The sequence below is a fragment of the Geotrypetes seraphini genome, chromosome 1, assembly GCF_902459505.1.
Source record: "Geotrypetes seraphini chromosome 1, aGeoSer1.1, whole genome shotgun sequence".
Lineage (NCBI taxonomy): Eukaryota > Metazoa > Chordata > Amphibia > Gymnophiona > Dermophiidae > Geotrypetes > Geotrypetes seraphini.
Genome location: NC_047084.1, coordinates 536,256,825 through 536,282,046, shown reverse-complemented (window position 1 = coordinate 536,282,046; position 25,222 = coordinate 536,256,825). Strand labels below are relative to the sequence as shown.

General features: G+C 39.6%; 1 protein-coding gene across 5 annotated transcripts in view; it reads left to right on the top strand.

Annotated features, from left to right (window-relative positions):
- YTHDC2 (YTH domain containing 2) overlaps nt 1-25,222 on the top strand; it is a 217,440-nt gene that overhangs the window by 120,751 nt on the left and 71,467 nt on the right. For all 5 annotated transcript variants that reach the window (XM_033929088.1, XM_033929090.1, XM_033929087.1 and 2 more), the window contains 5 exons: nt 10,496-10,615; nt 10,702-10,974; nt 15,547-15,673; nt 19,920-20,125; nt 24,493-24,688. In XM_033929088.1, coding sequence (XP_033784979.1) covers nt 10,496-10,615; nt 10,702-10,974; nt 15,547-15,673; nt 19,920-20,125; nt 24,493-24,688 — 922 coding nt within the window. The remainder of the gene's footprint in view (nt 1-10,495; nt 10,616-10,701; nt 10,975-15,546; nt 15,674-19,919; nt 20,126-24,492; nt 24,689-25,222) is intronic.

Below are 25,222 nucleotides of genomic sequence, written 5' to 3'. Positions count from 1 at the left end.
TATCTTCCAGTCATCTGGTATCTGTCCAGTTCTAATTGACAGGTTGGCAAGTTTTTGCAATAGTTCTCCGATTTCAACTTTCAGTTCTTTTAAGACTCTCAGGTGAATTCTGTCCAGTCCAGGTGATTTGTCAATTTTAAGTTTGTCGATCTGATGGTATATCTGGTCCAAGTCCACTTCTACTGTGGTGAGGCTGTCCTCTACTACTCCCTTGAATACTTTCAAGGGTTTCAGGTATTCTTGCGGTGTCCTCCTTCGTAAAGACAGACGCAAAGAAGGAATTCAGTCTGTCTGCAATTTGTTTGTCATCCTTGATGTACCCTTTACCTCCCTAGTCGTCCAGCAGTCCCACCGCCTCTTTTGTGGCGTTTTTTCCCTTTTACGTATCTAAAGAAGGGCTTGAAATTTTTGGCCTCTTGCACTATTTTCTCCTCGTAGTCTTTTTTGGCAACCCTCACCGCCTTGTGACATTTCTTCTGATCATCTTTGTGTTTGTTCCAAGCTTCGGTTTTTCTGCGTTTCCACATTTTAAAGGAGTCCTTCTTTTCTTTTAAGGCTTCCTTCACCTCTCTAGTATGCCATGCCAGCTCTCCTTTGCCTTTAGTTTTCTTTACTTTGGAAATCCGCAGAATGTAGAGGCTTTGTGCTTCTGTGATAGTATTTTTCAGTAGGGACCATTCCTGATCTACCATTTTAACTTTGCCCATCTTTTTCCAGAGCCGTTTTTTCACCATGGCTCTCATGTTATCGTAGCTTCCCTTTTTAAAATTTAAGGTCGTGGTTGAGGTTTTGGTACGTTTTCCCTTCCTGACATCAAGTCTAAAGTTGATCATGTTGTGATCGCTCGTCCCCAGCGGGACCATGACTTCTATTTCCTTTGTCGGTCCTGTAATGCCATTTAGCCCCCAAGAGTCTGGACCACTTGTTGCAAGTCCTGATCACAACTATAGGGTTACAGGTTAGAGAGCAACACAATTCCAGATCTTGTGAAATTTCTTCTTTTCTCCTCACAAGCCACCTCTGCTATTCTGTCTAGGTCCCTGGTTGTGTTTTGGTATCTTGCATCTTGTGGAATATATTACATACACTTCCATGAATGTGTTTTGGAGAACTCTGAGAGGCAGATTCTCAAAACTAAAATGTGCCGAGGGGGCGCTGTTGAGCCCACGTGTGATGGCGGCTTAATAGTGGAGCTCCTGCACCCGATCACGAACTGAACTTTGCAGCGCAGCACTCGCAGCTACGATCGCGGTAAAAATCAAAGAACAGGCAAGTTTACACTGTTAATACTTAGAATCGCTAAATTTCACGGGCGGGAATGGCTGACAAGAAAGTTTATAAACGCCACAAACCTGACCCCCCGTCGCCATCGAAAGTGCTGCTGCCGGGACCCGAAACCGGAAGTGCCTCCGAAATTCTTGCTGAAATACGCGAGTTGAAATCTCTAGTCTCTGATACTAAATCAGCCACTGAAGAAATAAATGACAAACTAACTACCCTTACAAATGACTTTTCTCAGCTGCAGACACGTGTAGTAACGCTGGAAAGTAAGATGGATGCCACTACTCAGCATGTGACTGAATTGAGAGCTCAGACCCGCAGAATTGCCTTCTTAGAGTCAGAGCTGGAAGATAATAATAATAGATCTCGCCGTTGCAATATTCGTCTACTTGGGCTCAAGGAAGGGTCACATGAGCGTGACTTGGTCAAACACCTGGAGGAGCTGATTCCTAAATTGCTGGACCTTCCCTTCCCTAGGGAATTCAAAATAGAAAGGGCCCACAGAGTTCCTTCCTCTAAAAATCCAAATGACCGCTACCCTCGTCCAGTGGTTCTGAAGCTACTCCGATACCAACATGTGCTAGATGTTATGCAGCGTGCCAAAATCAGAGCCCCTATTACACACGAGGGAGCCACTATCCTTTTTCTGCCTGACCTGAGCAAGACCACTGCAGCAAGGAGAAAGAAATTGCTCTCATACCGGCCTCAACTGAAACAGCTCAATGCTAAATTTGGGATGCTTTATCCGGCTAGGATGAGAGTTACCCTTCATAATCAAACCAAAGACTACACTAATCCTGAGGATTTAGCTGCCTTTATTGAACTGCAGTCTCCTACTCCTATTCATCAGGTCTGACTGTGTTTATTTGAGCTGCCAGGCTACTTCACCTGAGCCTGCATGTAGTATGCTGCCTTGCTGTCTGCAATAGTTCACTTTTGTTCAGTTAAATGAAATCTATTAATGTTTCCATGCATGTATTAACATAACACTCGCTGTTCAACTGTTTATTCAGTGCTAAATTACATGCTTACTGCTTATTCAGTTTACTGACTCAGCTTATGGGTGCTTCACTGTAGTAGCTGCTGTTTTCACTCTCACAGTGCACATGGGTTTGATAATGTTTGACTTTAGGTCAATTCTTAGTTCTTTTGGTCCTATACAATTGCAAGTCATGATGTATGCTAACATGTCATTCTTTTTCTGGTTATGCAGTAGATTATTCATAGTGAAACAATTAGTTTCACACGTAAAGCAGGTCAGTATCAATTTTTCTGTTAATCACAGAGTTAACTTCTATGTCCCTTAATTGTATATCTCTAAATACTAAAGGGCTGAATAATTTGATTAAACTGAGGAAAATACTAACATATCTGGATCAACTGAAACCTGACGTCATTATGCTACAGGAGACCCATTTGGATGGAGTGGCTTCTGACAAAGTCCGCTTTGGCTGGGCTTTACCTGCTTATTATTCACCTGCCTTGGAAAAAAAAGGGGGAGTTATGATTCTGATCCGTAACAAACCAGACATTTCGGTTCTATCCTCCTCTCACGATTTGCAAGGAAGATGGGTCAAGGTCATCATTGAGTTTGGTGGTCAGAAGATAACCTTATTCAATTTGTATGGCCCGAATACAGACAATCCTGATTTCTTCCATAATATTGCCTCATCGGTTCTTACAGACTCTGACTCGCATCTGATATTGGGTGGTGACTTCGATATGGTTTTGAATCCTGAAATTGATAGAAATTCCCAATACAGATACAAGAAAACCAAATCGTGGTTTGCTCTCCAACATATGATCACAGATCTTCACCTGATTGACATTTGGAGACATAAACATAGCTCTGATAGAGAATACACATTCTATTCCAACCCCCACATGTCTTATTCACGTATAGACTTCTTCTTACTTAACAGGTCGTTATGTGACTCAGTTACTTCTGCAGAAATCCTACTAATATCAGTTTCGGACCATGCAGCCATATCACTCCAGATCACCTATAAAACACAACAGTCTCCTCACCGACAATGGCGCTTCAATTCATCCCTGCTCCAAGATCCTCAATTTAAAATAACCATTCGCAAGGCTATAGAGGAATACTTTGCCTTTAATAAACCGGAACATACGTCCTGGATCACATGTTGGGACGCCTTCAAAGCCTACATTCGGGGAGTCATCATTTCTCATGCAGCTAATACACGGAAGAATCAGTTGGCTGCCTCCTTGAAGATGGAAAATGATATTAAGGAACTGGAATTGGAACATCAACGTGACCCAACAGATATCACTACCCTTAACCAGCTTGCGAAGGCTCGTTTCCTCTATAACTCCATGCTCAGCAAAACAGCTGCCAACTCAGTGTTTCTACAGTCTGCCTCGTATTTTGCAGACAACAACAAATGTGGCCACTTGTTGGCATCTTATCTTAAGAAAAGAGCAGATAAGAAAAACATCGCTACCATTGAACTAGACAATGGTGACATTTTAACTACTAACCAGAACATATCCCAAGCTTTCAAAACTTTTTATGAAACATTATACACCTCGGAATTGAATGACACCGTTCTTACCTCACAGTTCATGGAAGATCTTCCTCATCCTACTGTATCTCAGGATGACAATCTCAAACTGGATGAACCCTTATCTGTTTCTGAACTTTCCCAGGTGATAGATTCGATGGCGCTTCGTAAAGCTCCCGGGCCTGATGTTCTAACCATAGAATTTTACAAAGAATTCCAGGATGTTATTAACCCTTATTATCTACAATTCCTCCAGTATGTAATTGACTCTGGTCATGTCTATGGCTCGTTTACAGAAGCTCATATCATTGTTCTACCTAAACCTGATAAAAATCCGCGTTTGGTATCGAACTACAGACCACTTTCCCTTATAAACGTGGATGCGAAGATTTATGCCAAACTCTTATCCAATAGATTACAGGGAGTGATATCCAAACTCATCAAGACAGATCAAAGTGGTTTCATCACTGGGAGGTTCGCTACTGATAACTTGAGAACTTTTTCACATATCATTGCCCAATCTCAGGATAGATCTCAAGATCTTATTGCAGTGGGGCTGGACGCTGAGAAAGCCTTTGACCGTGTGGAATGGGTAATTCTGTTTAAGATCCTGGTCTGGTATGGCTTTTCTGCAGATTTCATTAAGAAGATCAAGATACTCTACTCCTCTCCATCAACCAGAACATTCATAAATGGAACATTGTCATCGGTATTCCAACCGTCACGAGGTACCAGACAGGGATGTCCTCTATCCCCTCTGCTGTTCGATCTTGCATTGGAACCTCTACTTACATCTATACGTGACAATAAACACATTGAAGGGTTCACAAACAGAACTTATGAGACCAAAATCTCGGCTTATGCCGATGATATACTCCTCTACATTACCCCAGCATCATTTCCACATTTAATCGCATTGATCCGACAATATTCTGCCATATCTGGCTACAAATTAAATAAGAATAAGACGTTGGTCATGCCGCTTAATTGCCCAGAGGTTAAATCTGAAGTAGAATCGTATGGTGTACAATGGTCTGCCACAAAAATGAAATACTTGGGGGTTTATTTTGGACCTACTCTGGAGGAAACAATACAACTCAACATTGATTATTTATTACAGATAGCTCGTCACACAACATCTGCTTGGTCTCCGCTAAACCTATCTTGGTGGGGAAGGTTGGAGTCGATACGTTTGATGATTGTACCGAAAATTAACTATGTCCTAAACATGTTGCCGTTTTTCTTGCCTCGCTCCTTCTACAACAACTTAGACTCTATCCTCACGCAGTTCATTTGGAACAAGAAACAGCCTTGTATTGCTCTTGGCAAACTAAAAATGGCAAAGAGGGGTGAATTTCCCGGATTTTTACAAGTACCACAGCTCCTTTATCATACGGCACTGGTTTCATGGTCATGTTGACAACAGATCATCAGATAAGCCGAGTTGGACTACTTTGGAAAATTTCCTCTATGGAGCGTCACGTATGAAATTCCTCCCTGGCCATACGCTATCTCGCAAGGACAAAGATGATTGTATTCTACTGTCATATAAACTGGCACTCCAGGTTCTCGAATCCAACATGTCTATTCGATGGGAACAATCTACTAAATTGCCCATTTGGAATAATCAGAGGTTCTTGATTCAGTCCAAACCTTTCCATTGGCCCCTTTGGCAAAGGGCAGGCATTGATATGGTTGAAGATTTGAAAAATGCAGATGGCTGGATGTCCTTCCATGACCTCACCGAAGTATGGAATATTCCTAAGAATCAATACTATGCATGGTTTCAACTTTCACACTGCTTACGTGCTGCTATTCCTGACTTGCAAGCTCTAGATGATACACCGAGCTTAAGTACGTTTCTTGACAAGACATCTGCACTTACTTATAAGGCCTCCTTCTGGTACAAGGTGATTCAATCGGCCTCTGACAAAGTCCCCCTCTCTTCTGAAGCTAAATGGCAATTTGTCTTGAATTTACCTTCCGATGCTATAGATTGGAACAATATGTGGTTAACCTTATATAAATCCATAAAATCTGCTTCAGTGATTCAGTCCATTTTCTTCCTACTACATCGTGCTGTCTGGACCCCCACACTATCTCATAAAATAGACCCATCCTCTTCATCTAATTGTTGGTCTTGTGGTAGTGTTGATGGATCCTTGGAACACTTGTTATTCAACTGTAAACATCTTACCATTTATTGGATAAAGGTTTGGGACACTATATGCAGAATCTTAGCCATTTCTGAACCACTTACCATCAGAGTTCTCATACTAATGTCTCATGGCTTATCCATACCATTAGATAAACATGAGGGTCACATGTTGACTGTTATGCTGTCTTTAGCACTTCAAAACGTTCTCTTTAGTTGGAAACATCTTGATAATGTTGAATATCAAACTTGGTGGAACACACTGTGTCTTCATGGTAAATACGAACAGGTTCTAGCTGAAAAATTGAATGCCCTTAGAAAGTATAAATATGTTTGGTCTCCTGTTCATCAATATTGTTCGAATCTGTAATTTTGAATTAGTTCTCTACAGTATGTATACGATAATTCCTGCACAAAGATGACCTGCTTATACGGCATTGCACTACAATTGGTGTAGTATATAATGTTTTCACATACTTTTACTGACTGCTTACTTGACTCATGACCTCCAAGTATTTGTCCTGCTCTCCTGGACCATGTACTTTGTAAATGCATTTATGTTTGTTTCCTTTGTATTGTGTGTTTTTGGAAACTTAATAAAAACTTTGAACTCTAAAACTAAAATGTGCCTTTAATGTGCTTGCTAAAGCAGTTCAAGCCGGTTTAGTTTCAAGTATCAAGTTTTATTTTGGTTCGATGAATCGATTATTTAATTTACTAAGCGAAATACAACTTTAATAAAAAGTATAGGCATGCGATAAATATACCATTTAATTTTTAAAATAATAGGTTAGACCTATTTATAAATATACCATTTAATTTTTAAAATAATAGGTTAGACCTATTTATAAATATACCATTTAATTTTTAAAATAATAGGTTAGACCTATTATTTTAAAAATTAAATGGTATATTTATCGCATGCCTATACTTTTTATTAAAGTTGTATTTCGCTTAGTAAATTAAATAATCGATTCATCGAACCAAAATAAAACTTGAAACTTGAAACTAAACCGGCTTGAACTGCTTTAGCAAGCACATTAAAGGCACATTTTAGTTTTGAGAATCTGCCTCTCAGAGTTCTCCAAAACACATTCATGGAAGTGTATGTAATATATTCCACAAGATGCAAGATACCAAAACACAACCAGGGACCTAGACAGAATAACAGAGGTGGCTTGTGAGGAGAAAAGAAGAAATTTCACAAGATCTGGAATTGTGTTGCTCTCTAACCTGTAACCCTATAGTTGTGATCAGGACTTGCAACAAGTGGTCCAGACTCTTGGGGGCTAAATGGCATTACAGGACCGACAAAGGAAATAGAAGTCATGGTCCCGCTGGGGACGAGCGATCACAACATGATATATATTTTAGCAGCGGATTATTAAAACAACTTACCATGTACTTTTCTGAGTTTTCTAGCAGTCCCTGATACTGCCATGCAAATGTAGTACAACAAGGTCATTAATATTAAAATGAGCACTCTGAGCGATTCTCTATAATCGCCGAGTGATTCCCTAACCTCATTGTGTCACATTTTCGGCCAAAATTTGCCGACAGGTCTGAGCTGTTGTTGCCTTACTTTCTGAGCCTTAAGTAACCTGGTCCAATCAGAGACTTAGACCCCTCCCCGGCGCATCCCAGGATGCACCGGGGAGCGGAAGGGCACCATTTTGAAGAAGCAGGACTGCCATCATAAACAAGGGGAGGGGATCGTCGGAGACACAAGGGAGGTGTTGGGGGAGAGTTTCTTGGAAGGAGGAAGGAGTGGGCATCTCTCCTGTTGCCAGGGGAGTATCAGGGGGAGGGGGTGGTGTTGCTTGGCAGTGGGAGGGAGTGGGCATCTCTCCCGGTGTTGGGTTGGGGGTTGCTTGGCGTCAGCAGTGAGAGGAAGTGGGGGGAAGGTGTCGTGGGGCGTTGCTTGTTGGCGGGAGGGAGTGGGCGTGAGCATTTCTCCTGCTGCCGTAGGGCAGGGGGAGGAGGGTTGCTTGACTATGGCAGTGGGAGGGAGTGGGCATCCCTCCTGCCAATCTTCAATTTGGGGTTTTTTTTGTGCGTTTATTTTGCGCATATGCCGATCGCTATCACCAGCGATGGGCACATGCAAATTTAGCGAACCTTTGCTACTCTCTGCCAACCTCATTTGCATGCATATTTTTGGGAGAATGACTCACCTTTTTCAAATCGCTGCAATAATGGCTGCAATAGCAGCCCATTGTTTTTTACTGCAAAGTTTTGAGAATCCAGCCCTTAGAGAAGTTCAATAATACTTCCTGTAGATGCTGCTAGTGGAAAGTACTTTTTATCATTTATTACATTTGATATACTACTTATTTTTCAAGGCAAGTCAAAGCACTATAATTGAGAGGAGCTTAGCTATTTCCTGTCATTTTTGCCCTTGGAAGCTGTGTGTTGAATACCTGACTGTGGTGTCTTTGTAGGAAGGCACTCTGATTTTCACCTTGAGACTGTATACTGAAGAGCTGAGTTTTAAGGAGAGGGAGGATTGAACAGCTGCACAGAAAGTAGTACCCTACCTGCGTTAACTTGTGGTGGTATGCTTTACAGCCTGCATTTCTAGAGGTGCTATGGGTATTAAGCAGGGTGGATTTGATTTAAATTAAATCGATTTAAATCATGATTTGAATCATTGGTCAGAAAGACTTCATTTAAATCATGATTTTCTACAGAAAGACTCATTCTTGCTGGTATAATCTTAATATTTACAACCAAATGAAGGTTTCATTTTTTGAAGAATAACCTTTTCAGATTCGTTTTACAGTTATATCAAAAATTAGTACTTTGGTTATACATAGATAATTATGGAATTATTGCAAGGTGAACTATCTCCAGTTTAATAAGTTAATCATTCATATTTGAATAACTTTTCTGCTGTATTTATTGAAAGGAAAAAAATAATAATTACTTCAGTAACGATTTAAATAGTTTTATTTAACCAAAACAATAACATTATAGCATATGTATTCTTGTATTTGCTTAAACATTTCTCATTTTCTCTTCCTTTCCCCATGTACACCATCTCTCTTTCCCTCCCTCCCCTCTATCCTATGCCCTCTCTCGGTGCAGCATTTCTCAATTCCTTTCTCTCCTCTCGTGCTTTTACCAGTCATATCTCATCAAAAGGCCATAGGCAGCATTTCCTACATGCTGCTGGCAATTGACACGGAAGCCTTCCCTCAGAGGGAAAGCTTCTGGGTCAGCCACAGCGAGTGTGCAGAAAACACTGCCCATGACCTTTTAACGAGATACCTTTGGTAAGGCATAGCAAGTGTGGCTGTGATAAAGTATTGGAGGGAGAAGGAGGTGGTACTTGGATGTCTAGGGAGCTACCGCCATTCCTGTGGGATTCCTGTGACCCTGGAGGGGGAGTCCCATAAAAATCCTGCCAACCCTGTTCCCGTGCAGTTCTCTACTTTGGAATTCCAGCTGGTGTCAGATTTAGCATGATTCTGATTTGCAGAATGCTTTCCTGCCACTACTCTGCTACTATTTGATAGTGAAATAATGGTAGCAAAAATGACAAAAATAACAACAATTGTGATATATGTTTATCCGCATTACAGTTTAGAAAAGAATAGTGTGTTTATTCTTACAAACTCAAGTACAGTCAAACCTCGGTTTGCGAGTAAAACACTCCAGCAAACTTTGACTCGCAAGATGAGCACCATCCCGATAAATGAGTCCTCCAAACCACCATCGCTCCAAACCACCATTGCAAGTGCTACCAAAACAGCTTCTCTGAGAGAAGAGTTAAAAGACGCCTGCGACAAATTTTTCAATGTGGTCAACTCGTAACCAAGGAAACCCCGAAAGATATTTTATCCGCAAAAGAAAAGTTGCAGGTGAGCTTTCCTGTCACTCTCCCTTCGAAGCCCCCCTCCAAATTCTCACGCTTGCTTCTTTTCGTGGCCTCGGATTGGTGGAGAGCAAGAGCTGGCTCTGCGGGTGCATGTGCAGTCGAGGCGTACCAGACAGCAGCACGGGTTGAAAGTGGCACTCAAAGTTAAGCAGGAGAAATCAGCTCGGGGATCTGGGGAGGGGGTGCCGGACCGACCTACCTTCGAGCCGGAAAGAAGACCGACTGGGGCCGGCTTGTCGTTCCCCAGCCGCTGGTGGCGGATGGATCCTGCGCTGAAGGAGAGGGAACGCCGGCCTGAGATGGTGCACAAGAGAATGGCTAATAAAGAAAGTAAGTATACAAGGCGATCTGCGCCGCTCCCACAAGCTGGGGGGTGAAGTTGAGTGTACCCAGGACGTGCCATTAAAGCAAGAGTGAGGAACAAAAGGGGTTACTTTGTGTTTTTGGGTTGTTGAACGAATTGTTTGAGTTTCCATTATCTCCTATGGAGAAACTTGCTTTGATATACGAGTGCTTTGGATTACGAGCATGCTTCTAAATCAAGGTACCACTGTATTTTGAATTATTTCATCTATTTAATATTTTATGTTCTAGACAAGAAGAAAAAATAGTCTGGGAGAATGTTCTAATAAGTTAATTTTCTTTAATTCATAGGAACTTTGTTTACACACAAAACTACTAGCTCCTATTAACTGCCCAATTGCAGATTTTCTAATGAAAGCCCCAGAGCCACCCCCTACTTTAATTGTGAGAAATGCTGTCCAGATGCTGAAGGTGAGTGTAAGAACAGAGCTTAATCAAATCTCTTTGTTCTCTACTCTGATTTGTGCAGTAAACCTTTCCTTTTCTTGTGTTCCTAGACCATAGATGCAATGGATACTTGGGAAGATCTAACAGAACTTGGCTATCATTTGGCAGACCTGCCAGTGGAGCCACACCTTGGCAAAATGGTGCTGTGTGCAGTTGTTCTGAAGTGTTTGGACCCCATTCTTACTATTGCATGTACTTTGGCATATCGAGATCCTTTTGTCCTACCAACTCAGGCCTCACAAAAACGTGCAGCCATGCTGTGCAGAAAACGTTTTACTGCAGGGACATTTAGTGATCACATGGCACTTCTGAGAGCTTTCCAGGTACTTATTAGTTACATTGGGTACATTATTTTATGCTGTCAAAAGTGCTTCAGTATTAATCTGTGGGACAGTCTGGGAATAGTAGGGTGAAATCATTTAACAATTAACACAAGACCTTTTTTCTCTGATTTAACTTGTGCAAGGTTTTTTTTTTTTTTTTTTTAAAGTCAAGGTTTATTTATTGAAAAGTTTTCATAAAAAGAACAAACAAAATGATACAGCGGAATGATTAATCATGTACCATAGTGACAAACAATGAATTAACCAGAGTAATTTGAGAATATAAACATAAATACATCCGCAGTATATCTCAGTAAACATCATCAATCAAGTATGAACATCGCCTAACATCACGGAGTCAAATAAAAAGGGAAAAAGAAGGGGGGAGAAGAAGAAAGAATAAGAAAATAAACAAATAAAGTACTAGGAAGAAGAGAGAAAGAAAAAATAGTTAGATAGCAGAACATTGTAGATAGAGCTTTAAAGATTTCCAGGTATCTTGAAAACGTGGGTAACTATTCAATTTTTTAGCAATATAAGCTTCAAAACAGTAAGTTTGACATAATAAATTCCACCATTGACAGTGAGAGGCTTTTGATAGGTTCTTCCAGGTACTGAGAAGGACCTTAAGAGCTAGGGCGAGGAGGATATCAAACAAGAAAGCATCATGTATAGAAAGGTTAAGCGAAGATGCAGAAGATTTCAATAACAACATTTGGTAAGATAGTGTGATATCAATGTGAAACAAGGAACATATAGTATTCCATCCGGATGTCCAATATGGTTGTATAGCAGGACAATAAAATAGAAGGTGTTTCAAGGATCCAATTGCCGTGGAGCATGTCCAACATGAACTAGGGAATGAGGGATTAATTTTATAAGTTTTAATAGGGGTCCATTGTGCTCTATGGAAGAGGAAGTAAAGACTTTGTGTGAGAGAAGCCGATCTGGAGGTGTGAAAGGTAGATTTCAAAATGGAATCTCAAACAGAATCAGAAATGGATACGCCAATATCTTCTTCCCATGACTGCTTCAGAGCAGAGGTTTGGTTAGCAGGAAGCTATGCCATTACGGTGATCTTTGCTGATGCGGCTGCTTGCATTGTATTATAATGTCTTGCAGTGCTGTGTACTGTTCTATGCCACTTGTGTTCATGTTCATATTCTATACTTTTTGTATGCCCTTTGTTCCTCTGTTTGACTTCAATAAAAATGATTTACAAAAAAAAACAAACAAACCAGGAAGCTGTTTAAAAATCTTGTAAAATTTTGAAGCTATATGACCTAAAGCAAGGAATTGTTTAGAGAGGGTATGTAAAGTGGGAGGGTGAATCGAGATTGTCGGATTGAGATTAGATTTTTTTAAGGGATGATCGAAGTTGCAGCCATCGATAAAACTGAGAATCAGGGAGGGAGAATTTATCTCGTAACTCACTAAAAGTATACCAAGATCCATCAGAGTGACAAAGGGATGCAATGTCCCATATTTAATCTCTAGACCATAAAGGCCAGAAGACACATTTCTTGTCTATTAGCATATGCCCATTTGGCATATTCTTATGCCAAATGGGACAAAAGGTAGACTGAAGCCAAGGGTATTCTAAATACTTATCTAGATCCATCAAAGTTTTATGTGTTGTATGTATGAGAAGATTGTAAGGGTAAGACTTTAAAGAAGAGGAACCTAGTAATCTAAGTAGAGGGATAGGTTTCATGAGTGAAATTTCTAAACGCAGCCAATTTGGAATATCCGGTGTGTCCGCGTTGTGAAGCCATTACGCTCTATGGTATAATCCCAGGTCTGGGAAATTGACCCCACCAGAAAATTTGGGAGCTTTCAATTTTTGAAGGGAAATTTGGTGAGGTTTGTTATTCCAAAGAAAATTAAGCATTAACTTTTCAATCTGTTTATAAAAGGAGGGGGGGAGGAGCAATATTAAAAACATGTTCAACATGTAGGTAGGTTTCGGAACTACCATCATTTTCAAAGTATCAAGTCTACCCCACCAGGAGGATAAAATATTTTTAACCGTAGAGATGGATTTAGCAATGAGTAAGGTTGAGGTAGATTTAATATCTCTTTCAAAAGGAATGCCCAGATATTTCATGCCAGAGGTGACCCACATGAAAGGAAATAAGGGGATATGAAAGGGAATGCAAGCATCATTGAATGGCATGAGCTCCATCTTATCCCAATTTACTTTGTAACCTGACATAGCGGAAAATGAAGAGATTAAACTGACAAGGGATGTAAGGGAAGATTGTGGATTAGAAAGATAAAGCAAAATATCATCAGCGTAAACCGATAATTTAAATTCAATATTAGCAATGGTGATGCCTTCAATGGATGGGGATTGTCTAATAGCAGTCAATAATGGTTCTAAGGCTAAGTTAAAGAGGAGTGGGGACATGGGGCACCCTTGTCTAGTGCCTCTGTGAAGAGTGAAGGGATTAGACACTTCATCATTAACTATTAATTGGGCTATAGGTTTTTTGTACAAAAGTGATATCATGTCAGTAAATTCTGCAGGGAAACCAAAGTGATCAAGAACCTTGAACAGGTATCTCCACTCTACCCTGTCAAAAGCTTTTTCAGCATCAAGAGAAGCAATCATTAGAGGATGTTGATCAGACAGGGCAGAGTGGAGTACATGACAAAGTAGTTTGGTGTTGTCTGCTCCATATCTCCCTTTTAAGAATCCAACTTGGTCTCTGTGAATTAAGCATGGCATAATCTTTTCTAATCTAAATACAAGGATCTTAGCAAATATTTTATAGTCCAAATTTAGTAGAGATATCAGGCGGTAGTTTTTCACCAGGTGAGCATCTCTGTTTGGCTTTGAGAGAACAATGATATTAGCTTCATGAAAGCGATGGAGGTTGCTTGGAGAAGATATAAGAGACTGGTAATATGCAAACAGGTGTGGAGTCAGAAGTGAAGAAAATGATTTGTAAAATTCAGATGGGAGGCCATCCGGTCCCGGAGCTTTCGCTGAGGCCATGGAAGAAATAGCTTTGGTAAGTTCATCAGAAAAAATAGGTTGTTGTAGGAGTTGACGTTGAGAGTCATTCACAGAAGGTCGATTGATGAACTGTAGAAATTCTGAGATATGATGATCCGGGCAAGATGTTTCAGAGGCATATAGGGACTCATAGAAGGTGCGGAAATCTTCAAGAATGTCTCGGGTGGCTGTATGAATCGTCCCAGAGGAAGATGTTATGGGAGATACTCTATGTTTCTTTCTGCGACCTTTCAGATAGGTAGCCAAAAGGCGATCGGCTTTATTAGAGTGAGCATAGTACACGGTGGATTGTCGAAACATTGAAGCAGAGGCAGAATTACTGAATATTTCATTATACTGAAACTTGAGACGCTGAAGGGTGTTGTATAGGACCGGATCAAATTTGTCATAAAGTTGGGATTCATGAGAATGTATATCTTTTCCAAGATGAAGCAGTTCAGCTTTTTTCTGTTTGAATTGAAATGCAGAGTAACTGATTGACTCACCACGTAGCCATGAATTATGGTTGCCGTCTCCTGCGCTTTGCTTTTGTGTGCTTGTTTTTTTGGGAGGATTTTTTGTCTTCTGTTCCTGTCCTGCATTATATGAAAGCAGGGATTATGTCAATTTTCAGAATTTACATCAGCTGTCAGTGTGCTTTATATAGTTTAATTTTGTGGTTAACCATTATGTGTTGTTAATAAGATTATATTGTGTATCTGTGAAAAATGAATGGAAAAAATAGTGTTACAATTAGTACTATTATGGGGGCGGGGTCTGGCCCACGACTTAGCCCCATGTTCTTCAACCGCCGGTCCACGGACTGATGCCGGTCCACAGAAAAAATTTTTTATTTCTGCCGGTCCATAGGTGTAAAAAGTTGAAAAACATTGTTCTAGATGAACTCAAGGTCTCAATCTTTCTCAATTCCTTTGGAAGGGAGTTCCATAACTGAGGTCCCATGACCATAAAAACAGAAACCCTATACATCTCCAATCTAATTTGGTTTAAAATCTGGAACATCAAATAGTGCCTGATTACTTGAGCGAAGAGGTCGTCCTGACACATGAGCATTAAGCTTTGCTGTTCCCAAATAATTTAAAAAGCATTAAAATGTTAAAATGAATATTCCATTGAATGGGCAACCAATGAAATTGCTTAAGAATGTGACTATACATAGGACTTCTGAGATTAAATGAGCAGCAGCATTTTGAGCTATTTGTAAAGCTCTTAAAGTTTTTTTAGGCAAACCAAGTAACAATGAGTTGCAGTAATCACTTTCCCATCTCTCTTCCTTTCCATTCCCTCCCTCCTAGTACATAAAACACTCAAATTTTCATTGAAAAGGTTTTAAAAAAAATATCTAATTTTCAAACATGTATCATGTCAAAAGCAGAACTAAATAAGAGATGGAAATCAGTAGGGGAAGATTATTTATTTTTCGCAAGTTGTCCCTTGTTCATTTTAAATAATTTTTTTACCACTTTCTGTTTTTAATAGAATATGCCATTGTGCTTTTGAGGTGACTTTGGAAAATAGTTCTTGTACTTTCTTCTTTTCTGTTTCTGTAGGCATGGCAGAAGGCCCGAAGTGATGGCTGGGAGAGAGCATTTTGTGAGAAAAACTTTTTGTCTCAGGCTACAATGGAAATTATCATTGGGATGAGAACTCAACTTCTTGGACAGCTCCGAGCCTCAGGTAACTAACTCGCTGTTCAGAAAGAATGCAGTACAGACCAGCGAATGCAAAACATCACGGTGTGGGTGGTCAGTGGTTTATAAAAATCAAAATTGTAAACTAAAGACACAGATACAAATGAAACGCCCCAGGGCTAGCTGATCTTTGCCCACCTGGGTAGAAAATAATCCATTCACCCAGAAAAAAACGGAAGAAAAGGGGGCCTTCTCCTAATATACAAATCATTCTTCTCCTTACAAAAACAAGACAGCTATAATGACCATGGATTGGAATACATGGTCTGTAACCTAAAAAACCAAGAAGGAGGGAAAGACATAAAACTACTATTAAATAATCGGGAAATCATAGGAGACCTAAACCTACATTTGGAAGTACAAGATGATCCAAATGTACGCAACTTCCAAAACTTAATAAGAATAGCCTTAATGGGTCAGACCATTGGTCCATCTAGCCCCAGTATCCCATCTTCACGGAGACCAATCCCAAAAACTCAAGTAATAGTGACATTCCATGCCACTAATCCAGAACAAGCAGTGGTTTCTACCATGTCTGTCTCAACAGCAGACTATGGACTTTTCCTCCAGGACATTGTCCAAACCTTTTTTAAAACCAGCTATGTTAACTGCTCTTACTACATCCTCTGGCAATGTGTTCCACAGCTTAACTATTCTGAGTGAAAAAATATTTCCTATTGGTTTTAAAAATATTTTCCTGTAATTTTGAGCGTCCCTTAGTCTTTGTAATGTTTGATGGAGTAAAAAAATCAATCAATTTGTACCCATTCAACACTACTCTGGATTTTGTAGCCTTCAATCATATTTCCCCCTCAGCCGTTCTCTTTTCCAAGCTGAAGAGCTCTAACCTCTTTAGTCAGTTCCATCCCTTTATCATCTTGGTCACTTTTCTTTGAGCCTTTTCTAGTTCTGCTATATCTTTTTGAGATAAGGCGACCAGAATTGAATGCAATACTCAAGGTGAGATTGCACCATGGAGCGATACAGAGGCATTATACCATTTTTAGTCTTATTTACCTTCCCTTTTCAAATAATTCCTAGCATCTTGTTTGCTTTTTTGGCCACTGCCACACATTGAAATATGTTAGTACTGTGGCTTAGATGCTCATAGCTAAGTACTCAAAGCAGATGGACGCTACCCTTTTTGAGAGTGAAATTTGTCTACAGGATGATGAGATTAACTGTCTCTGTGCATGATGCACTTCAGAAGATGAAGAGAACTGGGGAACCCTACAAATGATGGTGAAAAGTACAAATACTTCCTAACTAAGAGGCAGAGACATGACAATGAGAGGTGAGTGAGGAGAGACTGAAGATGTGGGTAAAAAGGAGTTTCTTTATTATGGAGGACAATGAGTTTGTAGTGTTAAATGGCTTGTGTTTATATGAAAATTCTAGTAAAGACAGAGAGAGGACATAAAAAAGGATGCAATGGAATAGGAAATGCTGGCACGTCCAGCTATTTTAATAATTCCTATTAATTACTACTACTATTAATTGTTTATAGAGCACTACCAGATGTACATAGTGCTGTTCAGAGTCATGAAGGAGACAGTCCCTGCGTGAAAGAGCTTACAATCCAAATAGTCAAGACAGACATACAGGATGCCAGGGTGGGGGGATACAGTTAAGGGGATTTGTGAGAGATTCCTAGCCGGGTTTTCCAGGAACCCTGCACATTCATCCAATCAGCACACATAAACCACTATAGAAGGTACAATAAAATGTTTTAGTGAGACATCTACCTGAGCCTATTCCCTCATAGGCTCAGGAAAGGCAAATATATACTTTTAACTTTTATATCTTGTGTCTAGTGCAGCAGCCTGTACACTTTAGGCAATTACCATTTCACATTCAGTCCAGCAACCTCAGCTTTTGGTCAATTTCCCCAGTTCTCTCAGATTTAAAGCACCATAAGTCTGGTTCCTACTTCACGTGTTAAATAGTCCAAACAGAAGAACATTTAGGAGAAAGAAAGCCCTTTTCTCCAGCAACAGTTTCAACTGGTTTCAGCTTAGCTGTCACATCCCAAACACAGAACAGTCACCTTTAAACCTGAGACTTTTTCTTAGACTTTAGGTGAAATTTCAGGTGTAGAGACGTAGATCTGGGAGTCATCAGGATATAGGAGATACTGGAAGCCATAGGAGGCGAACAGGGCACCGAGAGAAGAGGTTGTAGAGAGAGAAAAGAAGAGGTCCTAAGACCGAATCCTGGGGTATGCCAATCGCTGGCAGGATAGCAGCAGAGGAGGCAAACCAGGAGAGGATAGGTTCACAAAATACAAGTGAGGACAGCGTATCAAGAAGTAAGCAGTATTAACAGTATCAAAGGCAGAAGACAGGTCAAGAAGGATGAGGATTGAGTAAAGGCCCTTAGATCTAGCCAGGAACAGGTCATTGCAGTCTTTGATGAGGGCAGTGTCTGTGGAGTGTAGGGGGTGAAAGCCAGATTGTAGAGGATCATGAGTCTGTTGAAATGAAAGGAAGTCAAAGCAGCAACAGAGGACAGCACACTCAAGTAGCTTGGATAGGAATGGAAGAAGGGAGACGTGGCAATAGTTGGATGGGCAGGTAGGGTCCAGTGAGGGTTTTTTGAGAAGCGGCTTAACCACCGCATGTTTGAAGGCATCAGGAACAGTTGCAGTGGAAATGGATAGGTTGAAGATGTGACAGATGGGAAGGATAACAATATGTGAGGTTTGAACAAGTTCCTGGAGGAAAAGTCCATAATCTGTTATTGAGAAAGACATGGGGGAAGCCACTGCTTGCCCTGTATTGGTAGCATGGAATATTGCTACTCCTTGGGTTTTGGCCAGGTACTAGTAACCTGGATTGGCCACCGTGAGAACGGGCTACTGGGCTTGATGGACCATTGGTCTGACCCAGTAAGGCTATTCTTATGTTCTTATGAGATGGGTTCAAGTAGAGAGATGGGAATAAGGTCTGAGGGGCATGTAGTAGGCTTGACTGAGGACAGAAGTTGTGCAGTTTCTTCCTCCATGATTTCAGAAAAGAAAAGTCGGGAGTTGGAGGATTGAAAGGGTGGGACCAGGCAAGGTAGGATGTATGGGTGCTTCCTGATTTGTTTTGGTGAAGGAAGAAAGGATGGTGTGAGCTGGAACTTCAGGAGAGTGGATGGTGGAATGGGGAGAAGGATGTGACTTTGCAGCAAATTCAAGGGCAATCTTGTGAACCTTGTCATGGAAGTATTCATCCATCATCTAGGGAGAGGGAGATGGAAGGGTTGGAGGATGGGGCTTTACTCTGGGTTTTGAACATTTAAGTGCTGATTTCACAACTTGTATGCTTGGTACTTACCTGTATAAATGCTGAATTTTATAAAATTGGATGTACCAGAAAAGCCAATTTTGGGGGTATATTTAAAATCATTTTAAACACCATTGAGATAAGCACAATATACAAATTCCTCTTCAATCACTCATGCAAACTCCAAATCCAAATGTTTGTTTAGATTTATTTTGCATTTAATATACTGCATTTTATTAAAAAATAAAAGCAAATTGGTATAGAATCAAAGCTGCTTTGAAGAGCTACCTTTGTGCCCTTATTTTGGGACAAAAAAAATCTTTGTTTATATTGAGTATATGAGGTAAGTCTGTGAAGCAGAAGAAGCCTAGCTATAAACTAGACAAAAATTTAGACAGTAGACTGCTGCTCTTGTGTACTTTAAGCTGTGAGGCTATTTTTGAATAAATATAAACTTTATATTATACTCAAATTTGTATCGATTTTTAAATTAATAGCACATTAAGTATATGAGCTCAACTATTGAGAGTGGCTAATAAAGTAGATCATAGGCTTGGTGTAATTATAGAACTTGAACTTTCAAAGTCCAAAATGTGTGCAACCATCCAAAAACCTTTATCAGATTGTCCAAATATTTTCACAGTTCCATTATCTATGAATCATTTATATGAAAAAATGACTCCAGTGTTCTTCAGTCCACATTAACGGTTCCATCATAGTCCATATTTTGTTTACCACTTTTTCAGGGAAAATGCACTCAACAAAATATTTCAAACACTAATATCTTCACATAATCAGTGGCTGAAAAGCAATTTTATACTGTATACTTCAGTCACTATGGTTATATAAAAAAAAATAAATTATGTTCTCTTTCAATGTTTGTCTACCACTGAGAGAAAATAATGTAGTGCTATTGAAGGAAACTTGGTAAATTTTGGCTTTGGTGTATGTTTTCCTCTTCAGGTTTTGTTAGAGCCCGAGGTGGAGGTGACATTCGAGATGTCAATACTAATTCTGAAAACTGGGCTGTAGTTAAAGCTGCACTAGTGGCTGGAATTTACCCTAATTTAGTCCATGTGGATAGAGAAAATGTGGTACTGACAGGACCCAAAGAGAAGAAAGTGCGGTTTCACCCCACTTCTGTTCTTAGTCAGCCACAATACAAAAAGGTAAAGTACAAAATAATCATGTTTCTTTTGCTGAAACAAACTTCCCTAATCTTTTTTTCACAGCAGATAGGTTGATTGTTAGAATATATAGTTTACCTGTGTTCAAGCTGTAATATATTCCCTATGGTTTGTATGAAAAGGTTTGTTTTCTTTTTGTCCTACTATGTTTTTTTTTTTTTTAATGAGTTTGAAAAATTGCTTTTGTCATTTTTTTTTAGCTGAATCTATACCTTATTATGTATAGTCATAATTCTAGCACAGATGTCTGATGAAGTTCAGCAAAACAAGACTGTCCCAAGCTAGAAACACAGTCCTTGTGACACAGCCCCTAAAGCTCTTATCCTGCCCACTGCGTTGCAGCCAACCAGAGAAGGCCATGGACAGAGCACAATGTTGGAGCCCCCACCTGCTTTGCCCCATGTGTGGCGGCACTGCCTGCACATAGCTCACTATGGCCCTGCAGCAAAATGGTAGTCCAAATAACTCAGATTATGTTCATTGAAAATTTTTTTGGCATTTAGAAGGAGGTGGAAAATAGTGAGAAATGTTTGGGTTTTACCAAATAACAGTTGTTAAAGGAAGTAGTTTACAAGATATTTCACAAAAAAAAGGCTGTTTTATCATAGTGTTGTAAGAGCTGTTCAAAATGTACAGAAGGAGAAGAAGCCACATAGCATATTAATGACCTCTACTTCATCCATAAAACATGCATGTGCTCCTTTTTTAGTTTTATTTTTGATGTCCTGCATTTGATATTTCTCTAATTCCCAAACATATTTTTTCCTGTGCTGTACTTAGTAAATGAAAGATTTCTGTTTTAATTTTTTCTTCTTGCTTCCCCATTGACTTCTGTGGAGTTAGGTCATTTAAGTTCTTCTAAGAATGTTTAAGTTCAAATGATTTGTATTGAATTTTTTTTTCTTAAACGCATATACATACAAATTATGCAAATCCCAACAGTAATCCGTATATTGTCTGAGGACAAACAGGCCAGTTGTATTCTCACATGTGGATGATGTCATCTGACAAAGACTGATGCAATTGCTGCCTAGCATGTATTAGTTAAAGAAAGTTCTCAGCGTTCCGTCGCACATGCGTGAGAGTGGATCCATCGGTTTTCTTTTTTTGTACAGAGCTAGGAGGATACATCCTTATAGTTTTCCTCTCAGTAAGCTATTTTTCTTCATCTTTTCACGTGTCTTCCCATATGGGTTGATTTACCTTTTTTAACATATTTTTCTTCAATATTTTAGTTTTGGTACCTTTCCCTTTTATTTCTTGGTTATTTTCGTCCTTTCAAATTTTCTTTCTTTTTTTTTTTGTGGCTCTTTAGATCTGCTTAGGCTGGAGCACTGGCCTCAATTGAAGTTGTGCTCCTTTTTTACTTTTAAGATTGAGGAGTTTAATTTGGCTATAATTCTTTTCTCAGTGTCTAAGAAGACCCACAGTGGCTTTGTTTACTCTGACAGGTTACATACCCCTCAGCTCTTTCTTCCATCTCTAGAGGAGGCCAAAGAAATAATTACCAGACACAAAAGTGTAGTTTAAATATCAAGGCCTTGGGAGTTCTTGACGTTCTACTAAATGATAGAATACCAACCAAGAATCTTCTCGAATTGCAAGTGAATGACCATTTTATTGGGTTTATGAAATCATCAATTTGTTATTAAACATACGTAGTTAGTACATCTTCCAGTTAAATTACAATTGCTTCATTATGGTCCAATGATAAATTGCATACTCCAGCAATGTTCTATTGGTTAGTTTCAAGTTACATGGTTTCTTGTTAACTCTATTTCATTAGTAATTTTCTCTTGCAACAATAATGACATGGAGGGGCATAATCAAAACATATGCCTAAGTCTGATTTGGATGTATGGTGCTAGACACCCAAAGTTGGCAGTGGGAAAATGCCCATTTTCGAAAGGCAAATCACCATACGTCTATAATTTTTTTTTTTTTTTGAAAATCGTTTATCTCGATGTCCAGAACATTGGGTCACCTAGGCCGCCAGGACGTCTATCGTTATACCACATTTTCAACCAAAATTTTGTCTAAGTCCCAAACTCTCAGAACAAGATCATGGCAACAGAGCAGTGGGGCACCTTACAGGGCACTGCTGTCAACTTCACATAAAGGGTGCGACATAAACTTCTCACCAGAACTCCCTTTTAGGTTATGGTGAGCCCCCAAAACACCCCCAAACCCACTATACCTACCTCGCTAAAACCCCAGTAGCCCTTATGGCTGCAGGTGGCACCTATATGGCAGTAGAGTAGGGTTTGGGGGGTTTTGGTGGGCTCACATTTTCCATAAATGTAGTGGTTAGAGTGGATTATGGGACTTGCTACTCCTCTCTATGGTTCACTAGCCCACTCCTGGGCTATTTAAGACACCTGTTTGCAGCTCTACTAGGCTTCCCTATACCAGGTACTGGTGTTCTGGAGACCGGTATATACTTTTTTATTCTGATCATTGTGGGTATGTGAGAGGGCCAGTGAACACTGGAGGAGTGTTTGGGGTGGTCTTTACTTTGTCTCTGCAGTGGTTATCTGGTCACTTTGGATACCTTTTTTGGCACTTATTCCCGCTTTCACATCATCTATTTTTTTTTTTTCTGATGTGTGTTATTGAATTCGGGAGTAGAGGAAACAGTTCCTGTCTATGCAACAGATGTTACCTTTGACAGCAAAGTTTTCTGTTAGGTTTTCCTGTAAATATATTTGGATGAAGAATCCTAATTTAATTCTTCTTAGAAGGTTGAAGTGTTTGTAGGGTAACCAGTGGATAATAGCTAATATTTCTGGGGTGTATTGTATTTTGGTGCAAACTATCTCCTATATTTTTTTCTTATAATTATTTATTTTAATTGCCTCATAATCTCGTTATTGCTTCCTTGGGCCCTCCTTTATAGTGGTCTAAATGTTATAAATTGTGGTTTTCTTTGTTTCCTGCTTTATTTTCTTCAATGTTTGATTTGTTATTTATTATTTTTCCTTAAAAGGTGACTTAGTACTGTATAATGTGAAAAAAAAAATGTCCATTCTTAATCCATGTTTCTTTATCTGAAGTTTCAATCCCTTTCACACTATTGTTCTTCATTTGCTTTCTAAGGATGCCCAGAACCTGTTAGATTGTTTCAGACTTTGTCATCATCTCCTAAGATTGTTAGAAGAATACATTACATTATATTTGTGATTTCTATTCCGCCATTACCTTGCGGTTCAAGGCGGATTACATAAGAATTGTCATAATATCAATACAATGCAAAGTACAACAGCAAATCCTCTTTTAATATCAAATTTTCTAACCATCTATATAGTAAATGAAGTAATGAAAGATAGTGTCTAAAACATTTAGGCCTAGATTCTCTAAACAGCACCTTTGTCGTTGATTGCATATCAATCACGCAATGGTGCTGTTTAGAGAATTGCGCCTCCAGTAAAGGTAGGTGCCGCAAATGTAAGCCAGGGTTTTCAAGGCCTACATTTCCAGGGCCTACATTTGATGTGAATTGCACTTCTGGAGACCAAGCCTACAGTTGGGTTAGGCGCTTTTTAGCTGACTCCGGAGGTGCAATTTCGGTGCTATTTTTTTAGGCGCTGGTGGGCACCTGGAAAATCATTTTAAAACGTCTTGTAAACAGCATTTTTCACTTAACTTAGTTACTGGTAGGTTAAGGCACCATTTATAGAATATGGGCCTTAGTGTCCTTTATTCTCATTGTCTTCAGGTTTTAACTGTGGTCTTTTCATGCAAGTTACCCAAATGCCTTTTTGGAATCATTTTCAGGAGCCTAAAGGACTAGGAGGAACTTCAGTGAAAAACATTATTCTGCAGGGCAATTCTATAACAGGGAGCTTGGTAGGAGCCTATTTTATTAAATAAAATAAGTCACCTACTTTCCTTTATAGAGTCTGGGCATTACTGGATATATACATGTGTAGCATTTAGGTGAAAGTACTTACATCAGCCATAGAGCTGGTGTAAATGCTCATGCCTAAGTGCCGGAGGTACATGTATAACTTACAGTATTCTACAAGTTGTACCCATAATTAGAGGGTCTGCCTATACTCTACCTCTGTGCAAGCCTCCCTTGCAAATATGCACCATCCAAGATATGCGTTTATTTACAGAATATCACTTAGGCAGAATATTGGCATGTATATGTGCACATGCAAACTTGTATGTGCTAGTATTGTAAATATTTATGCATGAAGCTATTAGTTCCTGTTATAGAATTGTCCTCTAAGAGTATAGCTCTTTATTTCTATTTGTCCAATAAAGGGTATCAACACTTCCAAAGTATCTTGATGATATTTCAGTAAATCAAAAGATAAAAGCATGAACCTATTTCTTTTACACAGATTCCTCCAGCAAATGGTCAAGCTGCAGCTATTCAAGCCCTCCCCACAGACTGGCTAATGTATGATGAAATGACCAGAGCTCATAGAATTGCTAATATCAGATGCTGTTCAGTAGTGACACCTGTTAGTGTGGTCATATTCTCTGGACCTGCAAGATTGCCAAGTAATGCTTTGCAGGAACCCTCATCATTTAGAGGTAATATACAAGAACTCCTGCATCAGTAGTGCTCTTGTGTTTTTGTTTAGTAGGTTTAAAACAGCACTATGAGGGTAATTTTAGGCATCTATTTAGGCACTAGTTTATAAAAACATAAGACTCATTTTACATAGCACATTTGAATGGAACTGAAACAACCAGATTGTGAAATGCACAGTTCCCCAGTATTCTATAAAAGGCACTGCCAAACACGGAGCCTTAGTAAAATACCAAGAAGGACATTGGAAAATACAAGGATCTGCATGTCCTGTGGGAGCAACAATTTTTAAAAAAAAGTGCACAAAGAAAAATATATTCCTGCTCTTTCTAAACATGCTTGTCTAAAGCTTTTTAACTCATAGCTCCCAAATGTGAAGAATGCCCTCATGATCCTCACCCCTCTGCTAGACAAGGCCCTCCCATCTTCTGATCTCAACTGGCAAGTAACTTGTTCCCCACACCCCCTCCTAATTTACTATTGAATCTTATTCATTTAACAAACCTCAACAGGTCAATATTCAAACATTGGGCTTG